Source organism: Pan paniscus, chromosome 13 (assembly GCF_029289425.2).
Source record: "Pan paniscus chromosome 13, NHGRI_mPanPan1-v2.0_pri, whole genome shotgun sequence".
NCBI lineage: Eukaryota > Metazoa > Chordata > Mammalia > Primates > Hominidae > Pan > Pan paniscus.
In genome coordinates this window covers 143,162,695-143,180,025 of record NC_073262.2, presented here as the reverse complement: position 1 = coordinate 143,180,025, position 17,331 = coordinate 143,162,695, and the positions used below count along the sequence as shown (strand labels likewise).

Sequence of the window (17,331 nt, the reverse complement as noted above, 5' to 3'; positions counted from 1 at the left end):
AGTCACCGCACCTGGCCTTCTCATTGTGGTTTTGATTTGTATTTCCCTAATGATTAGTGATGTTGGACATCTTTTCATGTGCTTATTGGCCATTTATATATCTTATTTGGAGAAATGTCTATTCAACTCCTTTGGCAATTTTTGAATCTTTTTTTTATTATTATTGAGTTTTAGGACATTTCTATCTATTCTAGATGTTAATCCCTTATCGGGTATGTAATTTATAAATATTTTGATATACAAAAGTTTTTAATTTTCATGAAGTCCAGCTTGTCTATTTTTTCTTTTGTTGCCTTTGCCTTTGGTGTCATAGCCAAGAAACGTCATGAAGCTTCTTCCTGTGTTTTCTTCTAAGAGTTTTATAGTTTCAGCTAGGACCTTTCACGAATACTTTTCCGTAGCCTCCTGGAGAATCTGGTGCTTTTCTCTATGATGCTTTCATGGGATCTGAGTCCAGAGAGTCCCTGAAACCCTAGGGGTGCCCTGGCTTGGGGGTATACGTAAACGATGGTGCTGCAGGACCCTTCTGCTAGAGGCCTGGGCTGCCTGGGTCCTGGCGAAGCCCCCATCTCCCACCACGTCTTGCTGTTCAGGCTGTGGCAGAACCTTGTTTCAGGGGCTCTTCCTCTGGGCACTCCTGTGGCTGCTGCAGCAGACCATAGCCTGGGTGGCTGAAGCCACAGAAGTGAGCTGGCTCTGGTCCTGGAGGATGGAGGCCGCGATCGAGGTGTTGCAGGGTTGCGACCCTGGTGCAGACCTCGCTGTGGCTTCTGGGGGCTTGATGGCCACCTCTGCCCTCCTCAGCTCATGGTGCTCTGCCTGCATGCATGTCTGTCTCTGCAGCCAAAAGTCCCTTCTTAAAAGACAGTGGTCATATTGGACCAGGTACCACCCTAAGGACCTCATGTTACTTTGATCGTCTGCAATGACCCTATGTCCAAATAAAGTCACGTTCACAGATCCCGGGGGTTAGGACTTCAACTTACCTTTTTAGGGGACCCAGGTGAACCCACCACACATGGCTTCGGCGTTTTCAGTCCTCTTCTCCTTTCTCCTTGGCTGCTGTTCTTGGCCTCGGCCCATGGTGAGCTCGTGGGACGCACAGGCCTGAGGTGGAGCTCGTTCAGGGTCTGGGGTCACCAGGCCTCCTGAATATTCTCACACTAAACTTTCTAAAGATTGTCCCAGAAATGAACGCGTGAAGCTCGAACCTTGACCCTGGGCCCCCCTGACTCCCTGGGCCCCGCCATTTGGATGGCTGCAGCACCAGGCATGGGTTCCACATTTGTCTTTGAACGGCCAAGGAAGGGGCTGCCAGAACATGGGTTAGCAGTGTCTGGAGAAAAGCCACTGCAGAAAGGAGCTTTCATCAGCCAGGAGACCTTCAGAAAGTCCCCTCCAGGGGGACAAAATCATCTTCTCACGAACATTTCTAGCTCCTCTCACTGGGCAGCCTCTGCTGAGATATGGGGCCCCAAATTTCCCTAATTTGAGAGCAGAGCAAATCCCACTGAAGGATCCATGTTCAAGCCCACTGATCCTGAGAAACTCCTCAGAGACACACGCTGGGCTGGTCAGCCTCAGGCCGCCCCTTCCTCTTACCGGAAAGGTCCCAGCCTTCCCTCCCGGTGCCGTTCAGCAGGGTTTGTGGTCTCAGAGGCAGAGCCCCTCGGCAGGGCTGGTTTCTAGAGTGTGCTGATGCCGCTGGGGTCTAAAGAGGTGTGGAGGACAGGGCCACTGGAGAGGCGGGCTCTGGGGATGGAGTGGCCAGCTCATCCAGCTGCAGCCGAGGGCATGCCTGGGGAGCCTCAGCAGGGGGACGGGGTCATTGGGCTGTGGAGGTGGGGCAGGGTGCCTGGGGGTGTAGGGCGGGGGCAATGATGTCATAGTTCAGATGCGGGGGCTTGGGAGGTGAGGGTCTGGAGGAGAGCGTTGGTGAGTGAGGGGCGGAGGCAGTGATGTCATAGTTCAGATGTGGGGGCTTGGGAGGGGAGGGTCTGGAGGAGAGCGTTGGTGAGTGAATGGTATAGCACTGGGACAGCAAAGTGTATCTCAGTTCTCACCGTGGATGAGGTGGTCACTCCGGGCAGCCAGGGCCAGGGTGGGAAGACACTCCTGGTGAGCGACGGGCAGGTCAGCAGATGGGGAGGGGCTGTGGTGGGGGAGGAATGGGTGAGGACATGGGACCTGGGGCGAGAAAGCCTCAGGCCAAAGCACACACTGCATACCCTGCTGGGGCTGGCTGTCCCCAGTGACTCCCAGGGGTTGGGGTCAGTGTGGAAGGGTCTGTGGAGACGTGGGAGCTGTGGGGATGCAGAGGTTCCCAGGAATGATGTTTGGGCAGAGGCTTTGCTGGGATGTTGGGCCAGAGGGGAGAAGGTGCCCAGCAGGGTGAGACTAAGAGGTGAATCCCAGGTGCTGCCGAGTAGCCAGTCCTGGGAGCCTGGGGGTGGGGTGGGGTAGGTGGCTGCATCACTGCCCTGGCAGAGCTGTCCAGAGAAGCCGTCCCGGTGCCAGGACTGAGTGAGGCCTGGGTGCCCTATGTAGACAAGACTTGGGGGGTGGGGGTGGGCTGGCAAGTCCCCCAGCAACATTGGGCAGGGAAAGGTCGATCCGTCGTCCACCCACCTGTCCATCACCACACCCCTGTGGCAGCCTGTACCCAGCCCTCGCTTACCAACCATCTGCCCACCTTTTCCTGAAAAAGATTTGATGAGGTGGTGGGGCCTCAGAGGGATGTCCAGCAGGGAACCGACTCATGGGACTTTTGGCAAGTTATCATGGCTTCTGCAGCAAGGAGAGTGAAGATGATGGGGGTCTCATGGGTGGATCTGGCTGGCTCCATCCTCAGGAGCAGTGGAAAGCAGCCTCCTCCTCTGCCTGGCGTAGGCCTTGCCTGGCCTCACTTGGCCTTGAGGAATCTGTATAAACTCCACCCATGCCCCCACGTGCCAGGGAGTCAGCCGTTCAGGCCAGGCTGGCCACTGGTGTTGGTGGCATTGGCCACTCCACCGTCCCGCACTGCGCCTGGTGCCATGCCCGAGGCGTTGTGCTCATGTGTTGCTGAGAATGCAGGGCTCCTGTGTTTGTGTGGAATGTGTGTTATGCATGTCACAGAGTGTGAGGATCTCACTGGAGGAGTCATGTATCCCTGATTTCTGGCCCTGCTTGCACTTGGCTAGCAAGGCACGCACGCACACAGCAGTGAGCCTTCCACAGATGATGGCCTGGTTTCCATCCACACACACAGGCTGCCCTGAGCCTGCCAGGCCCCCTGATAGAACTTGCCTCCTCCCATGTCAGGTGGGGCAGCCTCTTTAGATGATATTTGCTTTGGATGGGATTGTTGTACCTATTGAGCCAGAGACCATTGCTGTGGTATATTTGCCACAAGTCAGGCACACATGCACACAGGTGCATGCATTCACACATTTGTCAGGCATACTTGCACTCACAAACACACATGCGTGCCCTTACTCATGCATGCACACACACTGGCCCCCACTCATGCACAGACACGCATGCACGCACACATACTGCACACCTACCCGCCTATGAACATGCATGCACATATCCACACACGCTCACCCACTAGCCCCACACATGCACACACACACACATATCCACACACCCACATACACGCAGGCACACTCACACCCAGCCACCCATGAACACACATACACATACCCATGCATGCACACACACTGGCCCCCCGCCCCACACACATCTACATACAAGCATACGCGTGCACTCGCTGTCTTGTTGAGCAACATGCTGCATGGCGTGTTGGGATCTGATGAAGAACAAGAGCTGCCTGGTGTCTGCCTCATGTCACTGACAGCCTGAGGGGAGCAGGACTGTAATGGATGTCACAGACTCTATTGATTCTATGATGCTGGGAGTCAGGTGCCAGGGAGGGCTCCCCGAGGCGTGGCCTAGCCTTGACTTCGCTGTGACATCATTAGGGCGAGGCTCAGCCCCAACTCCTTGTCCATGAGGTCAGCCCCGTCTCCGTCTCCCTCTCCCCATTTGTCTCATGGGCATTCCCGCACACTGCAAGGGTGGCCTTGGTGGGGACTGCAGGTGACCATGGCCCTTCTCAGGCGGTGCTTCCGCTGCTCCCAGTAGCCGGGGTGTCCTTGCGTGTTTGACCTGGTTCTGTTCTCCACAGATTGACCGACTCATCAGTCACGGGGCCGACATCCTGAAGCCTGTAATGCTCAGGCAGGGGGAAAAGGAGGCGGTGGGCACAGCCGTGGACTATGGCTACTTCAGATTCTTCCAGGTAGGTGGTAAGCCTCCCATGAGGAAGGAGGGGGAGTGTGGGTCACGTGCAGGGCCCCCGGCTGGGGCATTATCTTCTCTGGGGCAAAGCTGGGCTCAAGGTTCCTAGCGCCTCCCCCAGAGCAGCCCCTTGGCTGCAGAGGTGAACCCCTCAAAGTGCTGAGCTCGTGCCAGGTGCGGCTGTATGTGCTCCCAGCTTTGTGTGTCTGTCTGGGTTCGTCCTCAGTTATACATCACAAGAGCTGACAGGGGCCCTCGATCACCGAGAGTCACCCCAGCAGTGAGGGGCGGGCCCGGGACCCTGTGGTGACCCTGGTGCTGTGCCGCAGGACCGGAGGATTGCCCGCTGCCCCTTCCACACGCTGATGCCGGCAGAGCGCGAGACGTTCCTGGCGCGGAAGCGGCTCCTGGAGTACATGGGCTTGCAGCTACGGCAGGCTGTCTTTGCCAAGGAGAGCCAGTGGGACCCCACGTGGCTGTACCTGTGCAAGAGAGGTGAGCAGTGGGCCCTGCTCTGCTCTGCTCCACAGGGCGGGGTTCCGGCCTCGTGTCTGGGGCTGTGATCCCTGGAGATCTGGACCCCCTGGGGCTCTGGAGGGGCCTTCCTGGGGCTGGGCTCGTCGGCTTGGCCCCTTTGTGTCCCATCGTCCAAGGAGCTCGTGCAGGAGAGACTGAGAAGTGGGTTCTGGACTGGGGAGATGTCCCTGGGAAGAGGAGTTGGTGGCCTAGGGCCAGGGCCCAGGTCAGAGGGGCCCCATGCCCAGGAGAGAACTAGGCACTGCTGCGGGAGCCCTGTCAGGAGTGCCAGTCTATCCGGCACAGGGACTGTGGGCCCGAGGCCTGGGGTGCTGCTCCCCTGCATGGTCACACCCCTACAGGGTGCGTCCTGCACACCCCTACATGTCCCCAGCTCCCCACATGCACCCACTCCACAAACGCAGTACCTACTGACGTCTACTCCCCCATGTACCCACACCCACGTACTCAACCCCACCCACCTAGTCACTCCCACATTCCCACCTCCCACCCACCTGGTCACCCCCACCCCCACATACTCACTCCCTACCCCCACATCCCCACCCACCTACTCACCCCCACCCCCACATACCCCCTCATGTTCCCACCCTCACATTTACCTACTCTTGTCTACCTCGCACACACAGACACACTTACACATCCACACACACTGATACCCACACCCATCCTCTCCTCACATAAAAACCTGTCACGTGTTAACACGTGTGCGCACACACACACCGGAACCTGCTGATCCCGCCCCCACACCGAGTCCTCAGCATGCAGTAGCCTCCTGCAGCCCCACACAGTCCCCCACTGAGCAACACCCCAGGTGCCTTCCCAGCACACAGTGCTCCGCCCCACACACTTCCACGTGCTGTTAGTCCGTTTGCGTTGCTGTAAAGGAACACCTGAGACTGGGTAATTAGAAAAGAGGTTTAATAGGCTTGTGGTTCTGCAGGCTGCACAGGAAGTGCGGTACCAGCATCTGCTTCTGGAGAGACCTCAGGGAGCTTCCACTCCCAGTGGAGGGCGAAGGGGAGCCTGTCCATCACATGGCAAGAGAGAGAGGGAGAGAGAGAAGGCGGGGGTGTCCCAGGCTCTTGTAAACCCCCAGCTCTCATGTGAACTAACTGAGAACTCACTCGTCCCCAAGGGGATGGCACTAAGCTACTCATGAGGGATCCATCCCCACGATCTAGTCACCTCCTACCAGGCCCCACCTCCCACAGGGGGGCCCACAGTTCAACATGAGATTTGGAGGGGACACACATCCAAACTACATGGCATGCTTATGTCCCCACAAATATTTAGCAGCCACAGGCCCACCCACACGCTTGCACACTCCTCAGGACACACGCCCTGAAACCCTCAGCTCCACCCCCACAGCCGCCCGCACACCCCCCTCAGCTCCACCCCCACAGCTGTCTGCACACCTACCCACACACGTGCCTGTCCCCACCCACACAGCACACTGCTTCCCCGCATCCCACCCAACCACAATCTGCATACATCTCCACACACATACGGACACCCCACACCCACCTCCCAAACTCACTTATGTGCCGTCACACATGTGCCCACCCATGCATTAACCCCCCCCACCCCCAACACCTGCCCCATCCAACCCCAGCCCTCACCAACTCATCCACTGCCACCCATGCCTTACACATGCACACAGCCACAAGCCACTCCCATATGTCCCCCCCAACACACACATACTAACCTCCCCTCGACACAAACATAAACCTCCCCACCTGGCTCGCCCACCAGCACACATGAACGCACCTTTGCTGAGGCTACTTCCTGGCCAGGGTTCCTGCAAGGTGAGGCCTCCATTTGTGTAGAGCCCCACTTGGGGGATACAGGCTCTGCCTTGGGCATGACACCCCTGAGGATACTGGGGTTCCAATCAGGCTTGTACTGGCCCATGAGCGGAGGACCAGGCAGGGAGAGGCAGACCCACGTCTACTGCCTCCTCCTTTCCATCAGAGACTAGGTCCTAAAACGGAGGTGTCACTTATGGAGAAGTATCCCATTGTCCCGACCCCCAGCTCCACAGCCTTGGCTCAGTGATTTTGCCCAGGGGAGAGACACACCATAAAACAGTGAGCTTCACACCTCATCACAAAGAAACCGATTTCATTTTTAACAGAGCAAAGACAGTTTCAAGCCTAATGTTGAGAGGCATTTGGAAGGAGATTGGTAAATTCGCTGGAGTAACAGACTAAACTATAGAATGGCTAATTGCTAGAGAAAACTAAGAAAAGAGAGACAGGAGAAGCCTTCCTGTGGTCATAACAAGTCTCACACACCCCAAGGACTGATCTAAAGAGCACACAGCATACAAAGAAACATTTATTCAATAAAATCTTTTAAAATTCAGTAAGAACAGAGAATGTCTGTGGTATTAAACCAAGGTCTACCTTCCTTTTCACCCTCCCAGCTCAGGGAGGCAGAAACTCTATTCCAGACCGGTACAGCCAAGAACACAGTAGAAGAGGGCATGGATGTCAATAATTCTCATCCTGCCCCCAGCTACCTGTTGCTGAGGCGAAGTTCCTGTTGCTTCAGACTTAGTGTGCTTCCAAGATGGCCAGGAGGTGGCGGCTCCATTCTTATGCTCAGCTTCCAAGATGGCGAGGAGGTGGCGGCTCCATTCTTATCCTCAGCTTCCAAGATGGCCAGGAAGTGGTGCACTCAGAATTACTGGAGGTTATGATGGGCAATATTAAGAAGATTGGTAAACTTACTGGAAATATAGGTGAAACTATAATCTGCCAGCAATTATATACCATGGTTTGTATTAACTATAAATTATGCCAGAGAAAAATGAGGAAAGATAGCTGGGAAGAGCCCTCCTGTGGTCAGAACCAATCTTCAATACTGACCTTTGGAACTATCCCTTCAATGAGCTCTGATCGAATTCTAATTGGATCAGTCTAGGAAGCCATTTATACCCCAGGGCACTGTTGCAAATTATGAACAATCAGCCAGCAATTATCAGAACTAAACAGGAGCGTTTGGTCATGGAAGGAGACAGTCAAAGAGATCCTTGTCCAAACCACTGTCACCTTAGGGTCACTGTGAACAAACCCAAGGCTGCCTTCCATGAGAAGGAACCTCAGAAGCTTTATAATGCAGGGGAGAAATGGATTTCACACAATTAACCCAGCTGGTCATTAACCAAATAAGCAAACAGATAGTAATATCCAGCCCCAAGGGAGAAGAATGAAGGAAAATGAACATGTCCTCAGAGAAAAGTGGGAGACTAAGAGAGAAAAAAGAATGATGAGAAATGAAGAGATCATCAGGGGAAAGTGGACACCATCAAGCACATCTATCTATCTATCTATCTATCTATCTATCTATCTATCTATCTATCTAATTAGAGTACCAGAAGCAGAGGTGAGAGAGAAAGAAGCAGGAAAAATATTTGGAGAAATGATAGATAAAAACTTTCTAAACATATTTAAAAATAATTTATCTATCTAGGAAGCTTAATGGAGTTTCAAGTAGGATAAAACAGAGATTTGTAAAACAGACACATCAGAGTTAAAATACTGAAAGTCAAAGACAAGGAGAAAACATTGAAAGCAGCAAGAGAAAAATAACTCAAAATTTACAAGGGAATCCCAGTAAGATTAACAGCTAGCCAGCATCTCATCAGAAGAAATTGGTTGGAGGGTGGTCAAGATGGCTGATAAGGATTTCATGCCCACTTCTTCCACTTAGTAGAACCAGAGCAGTGTACAGACAGTCACACTCAAAGTACATTATCCAAGAGAGAATGCTGGAACTCAACAGAGAAGTGACAGGGAACACCAAAAGTGGGGAAGGAGGAGGAGAGGCAGCCTCTCTGGCTGGGTTCGGCTGGGCATCAGGAGTGAATTCCCAATATAGGGAAGAGGTGAGTAGGTGTAGGGGCCAGCCCTACAGGGTCTGTGAGTTTTTCTCCCCATGTGTGGAGACAGGAGATTGTAGAAATAAAGACACAAGACAAAAAGATAAAAGACAGCTGGGCCCGAGGGACAACTACCACCAAGACGCAGAGACCGGTAGCATCCCTGAATGCCAGACTGTGCTGTTATTTATTGGATACAAGACAAGGGGGCAGGGTAAGGAGTGTGAGCCATCTCCAATGATAGGTAAGGTCACATGGGTTATGTGTCCACTGGACAGGGGACCCTTCCCTGTTTGGCAGCCGAGGTGGAGAGAGAGAGGAGAGACAGCTTACGCCATTATTTCTGCATTTCAGAGACTTTTAATACTTTCAGTAATTCTGCTACTGCTATCTAGAAGGCAGAGCCAGGTGTACAGGGTGGAACATGAAAGTGGACCAGGAGCGTGACCACTGAAGCACAGCATCACAGGGAGACGGTTAGGCCTCCGGATAACTGTGGGCGGGCCTGACATCAGTCAGGCCCTCCACAAGAGGTGGTGGAGTAGAGTCTTCTCTAAACTCCTCCGGGGAAAGGAGACTCCCTTTACCTTTCCCGGTCTGTTAAGTAGTGGGTACTTTTCCTTGGCACTGACACTACCGCTGGACCACGGTCCGCTTGGTAACGGGCGTCTTCCCAGACACTGGTGTTACCGCTAGACCAAGGAGCCCTCTGGTGGCCCTTTCCGGGCATAACAGAAGGCTCACACTTGTCTTCTGGTCACTTCTCACCATGTCCCCTCAGCTCCTATCTCTGTATGGCCTCGTTTTTTCTAGGTTATGATTGTAGAGCGAGGATTATTACAATATTGGAATAAAGAGTAATTACTACCAAGTAATGATTAATGATATTTATATATAATCATATCTGTGATCTGTATCTAGTATAATTCTTGTTATTTTATATGTTTTATTACACTGGAACAGCTTGTGCCCTCTGTCTCTTGCCTCGGCACCTGGGTGGCTTGCCACCCACAAGTAGGAGATTTCTAATGGCCCACTTCCTCACCATGGAATCATGCAATCCTGGCAAGACAACCCCTTGACCCTCCCAACTCTTGAAGCGAATATAGGAAGCTTCCAGGAGACTGTGGGATGGAAGAGCTCCAGGAAGGAAGGTTGCACTGGGTTCCACACCCTTTCTGAGACCTAAGTGGCCTCAGCAAGTCACCATTTTCAAAATTAGCCTCTGGAAAACTACATGCTGTCCTGGGACCCAGTGGCCCTGGGACTGTGGAGTATTATGGAATCTCAAGCTGTCACTGCTGGGAGCAAGCCAGGTATGCTCCCACAGTAGGGGCTAGGAAGTGAGCAAGGCCTGAGTGGCAGTGGCTGGGGCTGGGAAGTGAGCACTGCTGTGATCTGAGACAGGGATGTAAGTGGGGCTTGAGTTGCTTCTGGGACTTGGTTGTGAGCTGGGCATGGGCTGATGCAGTCAGGGTGGCAGGGGTGAGACCCAGTGATGCTGGAGCATGAAGGAGACATGCATTTTCCACCACTGGTCCAGGCTGTGGCCACCAAAGTTGGCCCCACCCTCTCCAGTAGCAGAGCCTCAGCGTGGATACTACCATCTCTCACCTGAGCACTCCACCTGCCTGAAGATCACTCCATGCCCACCCACCACAGCTGGTGCCTACTTTCACCAGTGGGGGGCCTGAGCACAAGCCCACCCAGCCTGGCTTCAAGACAGAGCACTCCTCCTGGGGGCCTGAGGTTGGACCTAACCTCCCTGCTACCACCACCTCAGCTGGCACCTACCTGCCAGCACCACTTGCAGGCCTGGAGACTGATCCACCCAACTCATCACAGCCACCAACATCAGTACACACTGTTTGGGACCCAGAGAATTTTCATGCCATTGGTATTGCCATTGCCCATGCCGTGCCAGCTCAGCTGCCCAGGGATCCAAGAATTTGCCTGCCCACCTACTCCATTGCAGCCACTGCTGGCATTCTAAACAAGCCATTTGGAGCCCTAAGAACTGACCTGCCAGTAGTTGCCAACACAAGTGCCAGTGTACACCACTCTGGGGCACAAAGATAGGCATGCCTACCCCACCCTTGCCACCTCTGGGGCCTGAAGATTGGCCTACCTGGCATCCCAGGCCCTAGCACACAACCTTGCCACAGCCTCCACTGATAAACACACCCTAACCCACCAAGAAAATCACAGATACTACCAATGCTTTGGCTACAGATACTAGCCAAAGAAACCACACAGAGACTACACTACTGCACACGCTGAGAAGCAAAGCCAAGGTACCCTACCCAACCAACACCATAAATGCATCTTCAGAAAAGTCCTCTCCTATAAAAATAAAAATAGGAAAAAGCAACTGTTAAAGAGGGCATACAGATATCAACATAAGGACACAGGAAACATGAAAAAGCAAGGAAATATGGCACCTTCAAAGGAATATCATAATTATCCAGCAATAGGTCTTAACCAAAAAGAATTTTTTTTTTTTGAGATGGAGTCTCACTCTGTCACCCAGGCTGGAGTACAGTGGCACAATCTCAGCTTACTGTAACCTCTGCCTCCTGGGTTCAAATGATTCTCCTGCCTTAGCCTCCTGAGTAGCTGGGATTACAGGCATGCGCCACCATGCCTGGCTAATTTTTTTTTGTATTTTTAGTAGAGATGGGATTTCACCATATTGGTCAGGCTGGTCTTGTACTCCTGACCTGATGATCCACCCACCTCAGCCTCCCAAAGTGTTGGGATTACAGGTGTGAGCCACCACGCCCAGTCACCAAAAAGAAATTTTTGAGATCTCAGATAAAGAATTTGAAATACTGATTTTTAGGCCAGGTGAGGTGGCTCACGCCTGTAATCCCAACATTGGGAGGCTGAGGCAGGCAGATCACTTGAGGTCAGGAGTTCCAGACCAGCCTGGCCAACGTGGTGAAACCTTGTCTCTACTAAAGTACAAAAATGAGCTGGGTGTGGTGGTGCATGCTTGTAATCTCAGCCACTTGTGAGGCTGAGGCAGGAGAATTGCTTGAACCCGGGAGGCGGAGGTTGCAGTGAGCCGAGATCGTGCCACTGCACTCCAGTCTGGGCGACACAGTGAGACTCTGTCTCAAATTTAAAAAAAAATTCAAAATAATTGATTTTAAAAGGACCTGAAATAGAAGAGAATACTGAACAAACAATACAAATAAATTAGAAAAACAATTCAGGATATGAATGAGAAATTTATCAAAGAGACATTTTAAAAAATAACCAAACAGAAATTCTGGAACTGAAGAATTCATGGAAGGAAATACAAAATACATTTGAAAGCATCAACAATAGACTAGATGAGACAGAGGAAATCTCAAAACTTGAAGACAGGTCTTTTGAAATAATCCAATCAGACAAAGGTAAAGAAAAAAGAATAAAAACAAATAAGCAAAGGCTTCATGATATTTACGACAACATAAAGCAATTAAATTTGCAAATTATTGGTATCCTTAAGGGCAAAGAAACAAAGGATTAGAAAATGTATTAATGAATTAGGGCCAGGTGTGGTAGCTTATGCCTATAATACCAGTGCTTTGGGAGGCCAAGTGGGAAGATTGCTTGAGGCCAGGAATTTGAGACCACCCTGGGCAACATAGCAAGACCCTATCTCTACAAAAAAGAAAAAAATTAGCTGGGTGTCATGGCATGCACCTATAGTACTAGCTGCTTGGGAGGCTGGGCCCAGGAATTTGAGGTTACTGTGAGCTAGGATTGTGCCACTGCACTCCAGCCTGGGTGACAGAGCAAGACCCTATCTCTAAAAAAAATCAGTTTTTTTTTAAAAAGAAAACTAATTTAATGAAATAATAGATGAAAACTTCTCAAGTCTAGGAAGAGATATAGACAGTCAGATAAAGGAAGTTCAAATGAACCACAGGAAGATACAATGATAAAAGATCTTCTGCATGGCACATTATAGTCAGACTGTCTAAAGTCAAAGAGAAAATCTTAAAAGCAGCAAGAGAAAAGCATCTAGTCACCCATAAAGGAAATTCCTTAAGACTAACAAATTTCTCAGCAGAAACATTACAGGCCATAAGAGAATGGGATGGTATATTCAACGTGCTGAAAGAAAAAAAAACGCTGCCACCCAAGAATACTATATCCAGCAAAATTATCTTTCATAAATGAAGGAGATATAAAGTCACCCCGGACAAACAAATGGTGAGGTAATTCATTACTACTAGACCAGTTCTACAAATGCTCAAGGGAGTCCTAAACATAGAAGCTAAAGGACAACATTTACCATTATGAAAACACACAAAAGTATAAAAGTCACTGGCAAAGCAGTTATACAAAGGAGGAAGAGAAAGAACTCAAATGCTACCACTACAGAAATCCACCAAAGCACAATGCCAAACTATAAGAAAGGAACAAGAAGTATATGAAACAACAAGAAAACAACATGATGGGAACAAAGCCTTACATATCAAGAATAACCTTGAACATGAACAAATTAAATTATCCTCTTAAAAGCTAGAATAGCTAAGTGGATTAAAAATGATCCATGATCAAAAAATGATTCTGCTTACAAGAAACTCACCTTATCATTAAAGACACATATAGACTGAAATAAAGGGATGAAAAAATATATTCCAAGCAAACAGAAACCAATAGTGAGCAGGAGTAACTAGGTATACTTATATCAGATAAAATGGACTTTAAGTCAGGAAGAGTAAAAACAAAAAAAAAAAGACAAAGTCATTATATAACGATAAAGGGATAAATCTAGCAAGAGGATATAACAATGCTAAATATATATGCACTCAACACTGGAGCACCCAGATTCATAAAGCAAATATTACTAATCTATAGACAGATAGATATACTGCAATACAGTAATAATGGGGGTCTTCAATACCACACTGTCAGCATTAGGCAGATTATCTAGACAGAAGATAAACAAAGAAACATTGGATTGAAACAGGACATCAGACCAAATGGACGTCACAGACATTTACAGAACATTTTATCTAACAAATGCAGAATATATATTCTTTTCATCAGCACATGGAATATCCTCCAGGATAGACCATACGTTAGACCACAAAACAAGTCTCAACAAACTTAAAAGATCAAAATCATACCAGGTATCTTCTCAGATCACAATGGAGTAAAATTAGAAGTCTGTACCAAGAAGAACTCTGTAAACTATACAAATGCATAATTTATACTATTTAAATATGTATACTATACAAATATATACAACTATGTATATACAAATTTGCAACATGGAAATTAAACATGCTTCCAAATTAATATTGAGTCAATGAAGAAATTAAGATGGAAATAAAAAAGTATTGAAACGAAGATAGAAGCACAATATACCAAAACCTGTGGGATACAGCAAAAACAGGGCTAAGGGGAATTTTATAGCAATAAATGCCTACAGCAAAAAAGTAGAAAGATTACAAACTAACAATCTAACAATGCACCTCAAGGAACTAGAAAAGCAAGAACAAATCAAATCCAAAATTAGAAGAAAATAGATAAAGATCAGAGCAGAACTAAATGAAATAGAGAAAAAATACAGAGAATCAATGAAATAAAAAGTTGATTCTTTAAAAAGTTGAAAACAAGATTGATAAACTGGTAGCTAGACTAACCAAGAAGAGAGAATAAATTTCTCCTTTCATATCTTATTTGAAGAAATGAATCTCTGTAAATAAAATCAGAAATGGAAAAGGAGATATTACAACTGATACCACAGAAATACAAAAGATCATCAGAGACTATATGACAAACTGGAAAACCCAGAGGAAATGGATAAATTCCTAGAAACATAGTCTACCAAGATTGAATGAGGAATAACTAGAAAACCTGAACAGAGCAATAATGAGTAGCAAGATTGAATCAGCAATAAAAAGTCTCTCAACAAGGAAAAGCCCAAGACCAGATGGATTCACAGCTGAATTCTACCAAATATATAAAGAAGAACTAATACCAATCCTCCTGAAACCATTCCAAAAAATTGAGGAGGAGGGAATTCTCCCTAACTCATTCTATCAGGCCAGTGTCACCCTGATATCAGAAGCAGACAAGGACACATGCAGAAAAATCTACAGGTCAATATTCCTGATTAATCTAGATGCAGAAATTCTCAATACAGTACTAGCAAGCCACATCCAACAGCACTTTCAAAAGATTAGGTGAGGCTTCTACCTGGCATGCAAGGAGAGTTCAACATATGCAAATTAATAAATGTGATACATCACATCAACAGAATGAAGGACAAAAACCATATAACCATCTCAATAGATGCAGAAAAAGCACTGGATACAACTCAACAAATCTTCATGATAAAAACTCTTTTTTTTTTTTTTTGAGACAGAGTCTTGCTCTGTTGCCCAGGCTGGAGTGCAGTGGCACAATCTCAGCTCACTACAACCTCTGCCTCCCAGGTTCAAGCAATTCTCCCTGCCTCAGCTTCCAGAGTGGCTGGGATTACAGGTGCCTGCCACCATGCCCAGCTAATATTTTTGTATTTTTAGTAGAGACGGGGTTTTGCCATGTTGGCCAGGCTAGTCTCGAACTCCTGACCTCAGGTGATCTGCCTGCCGTGGCCTCCCAAAGTGCTGGGATTACAGGTGTGAGCCACCATGCCCACCTGATAAAAACTCTTAAGAAACAAGGCACAGAAGGAATATACTTTAAAATAATAAAGGCTATATATGACAAGCCCACAGCTAACATCATCATAATAGGGAAAAATTAAAAGCCTTTCCTCTAAGAACTGTAATAAGACAAGGTTGCCCACTTTCACCACTCCCATTCAACCTAGTACTGGAAGTCCTAGCCAGAGGAATCAGGCAAGGGAAAGAAATAAAAGGCATCCACAATGGAAAAGAGCAAGTCAAATTATCCCTCTTTGCTGATGATATTATTCTATATCTAGAAAAACCTAAAGACTCCACCAAAACACTCTTAGATTTGATAAATGAATTCAGTAAAATTGCAGGATACAAAACTAAAATACAAGAAAATCAGTAGCATTTATATACACCAATAATGACTTAGCCAAGACCGAAATCAGGAAGGAAATCACATTTACAATGGCTACAAAAAAATACTTAGGAATAAATTTAACCAAGGAGTTGAAGGATCTCCATAAGGAAAACTATAAAACACTGATGAAAGAAATGGAAGAGGACACACAAAAAAATGGAAAGACATCCCATGTTCATGGGTTGGAAGAATTAATATTGTGAAAATGGCCATACCACCAAAAGCAATATACAGAGTCAATACAATCCCTATCAAAATACCAATGCCATTCTTCACGAAAACAGAAAAAACAATCCTAAAATTCATATAGAACCAAAAAAGTCCCAAATAGCCAAAGCAGTCTGGAACAAAAAGAACAAAGCTAGAGACATCACATTACCTGGATTCAAAATATACTACAAAGCTATAGTAACCAAAACAGCATGTACTGATGTACAAATAGACACATAGACCAATGAAACAGAATAAAGAACCCAGAAATAACACCAAATATTTACAGCCAACTGATCTTTGTCAAAGCTGATAAGAACATACACTGGGGAAAGGATACTTTCTTCAGTAAATGGTGCTGGGAAAATTGGATAGCCACATGCAGAAGAATGAAAGTGGACCCTTATCTCTCACCATATATAAAAATAGACTCTACATGGACTAAAGACTTAAACACAAGACTTGAGACTATAAAAATATTCAAAATTTAGGGCAAATTCTCCTGGACATTGATCTAGGCAAAGAAGGTATGACTAAGACTTCAAATACACAGGCAACAAAACCAAAAATAGACAAATGGGATTTAATAAAACTAAAGAGTTTCTGCATAATGAAAGAAATAATCAACATAGTGAAGAGAACCTGGTGAATGGAGAAAACATTTGCAAACTATTTACCTGACAGGAGACTAATATTCAGAATATACAGGGTACTCATACAATTCAACAGGAAAAAATAATCCTATTAAACTTGGGTAAATGACATGAATTGACATTTCTCAAAAGAAGACGTACAAACAGCCAGTGGGTGTATGAAAAAATGCTCATCTGTTCGTCTTATGCCTAAAAAAACCAAAAGAATAGCTCAACATCACTAATCATCAGAGAAATGCAAATCAGTCAGAATGGCTATTATAAAAAGACAAAAAATGACAGACGGTAGAAAGGATGCCAAGGAAAGGGAACTCTTATATGCTGTTGGTGGAATGTAAACTAGTACAGGCACTATGGAAAACAGTATGAAGATTTCTAAAAAGAAAATATTATCATTTGATCCAGCAGTCACACTACTATCTACCCAAAGGGGAAAAAATCAGTATATCAAAGGAGTATCTGCACTTGCCTATTTATTGCAGCACAATACACAATAGCTATCTATGATATGGAACTGACCTAAATGTTCATCAGCAAATAAATGGATAAAGAAAATGTGGTATATATACGCAATGGAATATTATTCAGACATAGACAATAATTAAATCATGTCATTTGTAGCCACACAAGTGGAACTGGAGATTAGTATCTTAGTGAAATAAGCCGGGCACAAAAAGACAAATATCATATGTTCTCACTTATATGTGGGAGCTAAAC

At 47.3% G+C, this 17,331-nt stretch overlaps 1 protein-coding gene across 18 annotated transcripts in view; it reads left to right on the top strand.

Moving 5' to 3' along the window:
* Positions 1-17,331, top strand: part of ANKMY1 (ankyrin repeat and MYND domain containing 1) — a 98,577-nt gene that overhangs the window by 62,686 nt on the left and 18,560 nt on the right. For 13 of the 18 annotated variants that reach the window (XM_055109277.2, XM_055109290.2, XM_055109285.2 and 10 more), the window contains 2 exons: positions 4,172-4,285; positions 4,614-4,779. In XM_055109277.2, coding sequence (XP_054965252.1) covers positions 4,172-4,285; positions 4,614-4,779 — 280 coding nt within the window. Of the gene's footprint in view, positions 1-4,171; positions 4,286-4,613; positions 4,780-6,955; positions 7,183-7,246; positions 9,576-17,331 lie in introns of those variants that run through there. The other 5 variants (XM_055109284.2, XM_055109292.2, XM_055109291.2 and 2 more) reach the window with 3 other exon arrangements.